Genomic DNA, 6,017 nt, shown 5'->3' on the forward strand with positions numbered 1-6,017 from the left:
ACTTATATTCACAAGTAGTGGAGGTTGCTTATAAACAATCGCGTTAAATGAATTCTTGGCACGAGTTTCATGCTCATCATAGTAACGAATGCCTCGTCAACACTTATAGTTTTCATAATGCTTAATGATCTTTGATTGTATCTTTATTGTGCTTTTCACGTAAAGGACTTTTGGAGAATGTGGTGAATTGCGTTGCGCTAACCCATCCAATTCATTAACTTAAGGAGAACTTGACGGTTAATTTAAGCGGACCTAATTAACCCGGAGTGTTGAGTTTCATAATTTATCGAAAGACCAACTGAGAATCAATCTTGTATGCAAGTGTAACATGTGTGGAGAAGAACCCCTTGGCTATTCCATCATCCATATTTTCATCACATTCATATTTACGTTTTGCCTTTAATTACAATTTGTCCATTTAATTTAATCTCGTCCAAACACAATCCCCCCCATCTTTTGTTAAGTCTTAATCATTCGTATTTGTTTTATTTTTGTGTTTTCAAGTATTTGAAGTCTTGTGTACTTGTTTTGAGTTCTTGTTAAGTAAGTTAAGTGTTTTAAAAATTAGTTTTATTTATTTGAATCAAGTGTTTAGCACCCCTAGTTAATCCCCGGTTAGAACGATCCCTACTTACATCATTACTACAATTGTCACAAATAGGGTTTAGTTTGTGTGCGTATAATCTACGTATCACCTGCCAAACCTGTTTGGCCCATTAAGCCACGCTGCTCCTTCCATCTTCTCGGTAAGTTCCTTCCCACTAAACCACTCTCACATGTTTGAAGCTTTTGTTAATGGAAATGCTTAATTTTGTTGAATAATTGTTTGACTGAGATGGGTTTTTTTTGCAGGAGTGGAATGCTCCGAAACCCCGGCACTTGCACCTTCTAAATCCGGCTTTACTTCTTCAATCTGTCAGTTCCATTTCCTTTTTTTTTTTCCTTTGATTTGTTGTTTGCTTATAAACAGTTGATCTGATTACATGTATTTACATATTGGTTTTGAATTTGTGTAGTATGTGGATCAACAGAGCAAGCTTTGGGCTCCGTTGCCCAACCAAGGATGGAAGCATTGCCCTGAAGAGCCTAATAGTTTATCATGTGAGTATTGAAGATAAGACCACATTATATGTTACATTGGATTGATTGTTATCTGATGTACTTCCGCTCATTTTCTTGCAGCATCGCCAAAAGAATCTACCTGGTATATTCAGGTGTTCCTTGACGGAGGCTTGAACCAGCAGAAAATGGGGGTAAGTTTTGAAAATTTTGTGAGGGAAGTTGTGCTATAACTTGTAATATTATAGCCAATTAGGTGTACAAAATGAGGTTGTCTAATTTAATTTATTTGGTCTTTTTTTTCATAAAAAAGATTTGTGATGCAGTTGCTGTTGCTAAAATTTTGAATGCCACTTTGGTTATTCCACACCTTGAAGTTAATCCCGTGTGGCAAGATTCGAGGTATATAGTGAGTATACTAACCTGGAACCGTTCCTAGAAAATTATTATTTCTGTCCAAGGGGAGCCATTGATGTGAAACTCCTTGTGCTTTTGCAGCTCCTTTGAGGACATTTTTGATGTGGATCACTTTATTGAAGCCCTACAGGGTGAGGTTTCTATAGTTAAAGCCCTTCCTAGTGAATTTTCTTGGAGCACTAGGGAGTATTATGCTACTGGCATAAGGATTACTAGAATAAAAACAGCACCTGTTCACGCTTCTTCTGATTGGTATCTGGAAAACGTCTTGCCCATATTGCAGAGGTCAGTAAATGCCTTCACCCTTTATTGAGCAGAAAGTTGTTGTATCGTATACTATTGTCCATATCATATATGTTGTGTGTCCTAAAGTTTAGATTCCATCTTGTATTGGACCGTGCTGTGTATCATTCCCTAAAGTTGTGATCGTGATAGCTTGTGTTATAAACTTGGACATTAGTTGTCATCTTTTTACCAGGGTAAATAGCAGAAAGAAGTTGTCATAACAAGGAAAGTTTTGGCATGGTAATATTATATAAGGGACATGACTTTGGGAAATAGGTTGTTTGGTTAATGTGCATGGCATATAGTTAGAACTTAGTAATGCATCACAGAAATACTTCTGTATCTGCATGTCAAGGCATCAGGTTTTCAAGTTACATTATGTGTTGGATTTTAATAAAATAACTGTGGACGGATTGAGTCAGTGTTTCAAAAAATTCAATACCATAAGCAGAATTCATTATAGATTTTTGCACCTTCAGAAGAGATCTCGAAGGGAAGGTATATTGAATTACAGAAATTGATTCCCGTGTACCTCTTGCTGCTCCAAGGCAAGAAAGATAGCGGAACGAATTCAAGATAGTCATTTGTGGACGGAAAGAGCATGGCTTTCTAGGTTTAACTTTAAGCCAGAAATATCCTTTGGTTTTATGTTAGAGTATCTTCTCTAAGCACAACTTGAGCTACCAATCTGAATTATATGCCTATGTTTCAGTACAATAGGTTGCTTTTTAGGATCTAAATTTTAAACGAATATCTTTTCATGACTTAAAAGGTGCTTCACTGCTACAGATATGGAGTTGCTGCTATCTCCCCATTTTCTCATCGTTTGGCCTTCGACAACTTGCCTCAAAACATACAGCACTTACGTTGTAAAGTCAACTTTCAAGCTTTAGCCTTTGTTCCTCATATCAGGGAATTGGGAGAAACCCTTGTTAATCGTCTCCGCTACCCTCCCAATAGAAACCCAAAAGCAGGTAGTGACTCACAGGACAAGGCAAATGAAATTGAGAAACAGGGAGCTGGGAAATATGTTGTTTTGCATCTTCGCTTCGATAAGGTATGCTTTTAATTAGCTTTAGATCCTTGGCATGTTTGATTATGTAATCATTTCGGAGTATTGGGGCTAATATAAGTTTTATGAAATATATACTGTACAAAATAATTTTTGAAGAATCTTAAAGCTTTTTCTAAGAATCTTAATTACATCTGCGGGATTAGTATTTCCTATTAACTTCTTTGCCTGCACATACACACAGGACATGGCTGCTCATTCAGCCTGTGATTTTGGTGGAGGTAAAGCTGAGAAACTCGCCCTTGCAAAATATCGGCAAGTAATCTGGCAGGGTAGGGTCCTAAAATCTCAGTTCATAGATGAGGATTTAAGAAATCAGGGGCGTTGCCCATTGACTCCTGAAGAGATTGGATTGCTGCTAGCAGCTTTGGGCTTCAGCAATACCACCCGACTCTATCTTGCTTCTTACAAGGTTTGTCTTAAAAGCAGAATGTCTTTGCTGGTATTTAGGGTCTAATGGCAAGGGGCTCGTTTGTTGATGTTTTTGTTTTTGTTTTCGTTTGTAAAACTCGGAATAGTTTTAGTTAGATATTCTCCTTATCTTCATCTCTGTCATTTTCATTTCCCTCTCTCTTCAATTGAAACAAAAGCAAAAATGTTGACAAACGAGCCCCAAGCGTTTCATGCAATTCCTTAGGTTCCTTCTCAATAAATGTTGACATCAAGCCTTCATTGTGGTTTGAAATTGGAGAAGCAATTGTATGTTCCTTTTTTTAGGTTTACGGCGGAGAAGCAAGGATCTCGACTTTGAGAAGATTATTTCCAGATATGGAAGATAAGAAGAGTCTTGCCTCTGCAGAGGAAAGGGCCAAAGTTGAAGGCAAGGCTTCTTTGTTAGCCGCAGTTGACTATTATGTGAGCATGCAAAGTGACATCTTCATTTCTGCTTCTCCCGGAAATATGCACAATGCACTGGTAAGAATATCAAGTTCAGTACTCGGTAAATACTTATCTTCTTTAAGATGGTGGGGAAATAGTTCCGATTATCCACGTCATCAATTCTGTCATTGTAAATAGCATGTTTTTGCCCCGTTGTAAAATCAGTGTTTCACTTGAGAAGAATTGTGAGCTGACAGGATTAAAAATTGTATCGTCAGGTGGGTCACCGGGCTTACATGAACTTGAAGACTATTAGACCAAACATGGCGTTGTTGGATAAACTTTTCGTGAATAAGAGCATGGAATGGTCGGATTTCCAACGTGCGGTTTCAGATGGGCACAAAACTAGACAGGGGCAGATGAGGCTGAGGAAGGAGAAGCAGTCGATATACACATACCCTGCTCCTGATTGCATGTGTCGAGCTTAATGAAATTTTGTATAGGCTTCATTTGAGCTAATTACTGTACAGTATGCTGCTTCTTATGTATTGATGATGCCTGTAGGGCAAGCACTGATTCTTGCCGGCAGTGGAGACATTCAATGACAAAACCACCATTCGTACCACGACGCCGACACTGACTGTTCCGTTTAATACAGTGAATTTTTTTGGTGCTACGAGATTCCAGGCTTTGAGTAACTTAGAACTAACATTTCAGCGCGCTTTCATCAATGTCTTTTTGTAAGAGTGCTCCTGTGCTCACCCTTTTGCCTTATTTTTACACCCATATCAAATTAAATATTTTGTTGACAAATTTACCCTCTTGCACGATGACCTTGAAGGACATACACATAGACTTGTAAATAAAATTAAAATTAAAATTGAAGGCTTGTAAATAAAATTAAAATTAAAATTGAAATTGAAAATGGTAGTTCTAATATAATTTTTTAATAGAAAAAGTGCAAAAAATTCCAAAAAATTAAAGTTATTTTAAGAACAATGGTGGGTGTGAAAATAGTATTCCATTGTTTTTATTTTTAACGGTGGGGTGGCAAAGTAAGAGTTTGTTTGGATGTACTTTCAAATGACTGAAAACGTTTTTGGTGAAAATGTTTTTAGAACCAATATTTAGTAAAGATGTAAGTAAATCCTAAAAAAACACTTAAAGTGCTTCCTGAAAGAAGCACATAACCGATGTTTTTTGCAGAAAACAGTTTAAGTGCTTTTGAAACCCAAGAATATTTTCTTCAAAAACTTTTTTAATCATTTTAAAAGCATATAAAAACGAGCCCTAAGTAGGTTGGGAGATAAGAAAAGCTGTGGGCACAGTAGCACTCTTTCATAATCACAGCTCATGATGTATAAAGTTTATATTTTAGTTTTCACCTTTGTACGCACAACGCATGTTACATGTTTTTATTTTAGTTATCTATACATTTTGTTTGTATGAAATTGATTTGCAATGAGAAATCATGTCGAATATTCCTTACAATACCATTTCTTTCTGTTTATTTTGTCAATTCAAAGGATAAAGACACATTCTTACTCTAATCTTAGTAATAAACTCTGTGAAAGAGCTAGCACATGTTTCTTTGCTGAACCGTTTAGTCTGATATTGTTCTCGACATGTTGCATTTCCCCGTTTCACCTGACGGATTAACTAATTGACGGAAAAAGAATGTAAACTAAAATCGTAACATATAAATCATTGACGGATTAACTCATTTTTCAATTTGTCCCCAGAACTTATATAGAGCTATCAATTTCTCCCCTGAATTTTAGTTTTAGCTGATTACCATCCTGAACTTTTATAATTAGTCAATTTCCCCCTAAAACTTCAATTTAGCCAATTAATCCCATGAGCTTTTATAAATAACCAATCCCTACCCCCGGGACTAGATTTTAAAATTTTTTGTTGATTTTCCATCCGTTTTAATCATGTAGACAACACAACACATGACAAATGTGTGGATGCAAAAAGAATGGAAAATTAGATGAAATTTTTTAAAATCTAACCCTAGGGGGGTGAATTGGCTATTTGTAAAATTTTAGGGTGGTAATTGGCTAAGTTAAAGTTCAAGGGGAAATTGGCTAATTATAAAAGTTTAAAGGGGCAATCGGCTAAAATTAAGTTTAGGGATAAATTGGCAGCTCTATACAAGTTCAGGACAAACTAACAAATAATGAAGAAAAAGAAACAACAGTGTAACATCATCAAGTCCTTTGAGGAACAACGAACCTAACAATGCAACGCCAACGCCAATCATATTTCTTTGCTTCCCTAAAATGTGAACGACCGGAGAAGATGCACGTACTAACAGTATGTTGAAGTTAAAAGACCAAGTTCCTCAACAAAGACAATCAGA

The 6,017-nt window shown here is 36.4% G+C and overlaps 1 protein-coding gene across 1 annotated transcript; it reads left to right on the forward strand.

The window, feature by feature from the left end:
* Positions 1-692: 692 nt before the first annotated feature.
* On the forward strand, positions 693-4,325 carry LOC137717161 (O-fucosyltransferase 31-like; the record flags this gene model as incomplete). Its single annotated transcript, XM_068456464.1, has 10 exons — positions 693-746; positions 853-915; positions 1,017-1,101; positions 1,183-1,253; positions 1,373-1,461; positions 1,558-1,761; positions 2,551-2,818; positions 3,018-3,245; positions 3,551-3,748; positions 3,931-4,325. Coding segments are annotated over 10 exons (1,470 nt in total), but the record flags the coding sequence as incomplete, so codon positions are not given.
* Between the last annotated feature and the right edge of the window lie 1,692 nt (positions 4,326-6,017).

Source organism: Pyrus communis, chromosome 15, assembly GCF_963583255.1.
Source record: "Pyrus communis chromosome 15, drPyrComm1.1, whole genome shotgun sequence".
Classification (NCBI taxonomy): Eukaryota; Viridiplantae; Streptophyta; class Magnoliopsida; order Rosales; family Rosaceae; genus Pyrus; species Pyrus communis.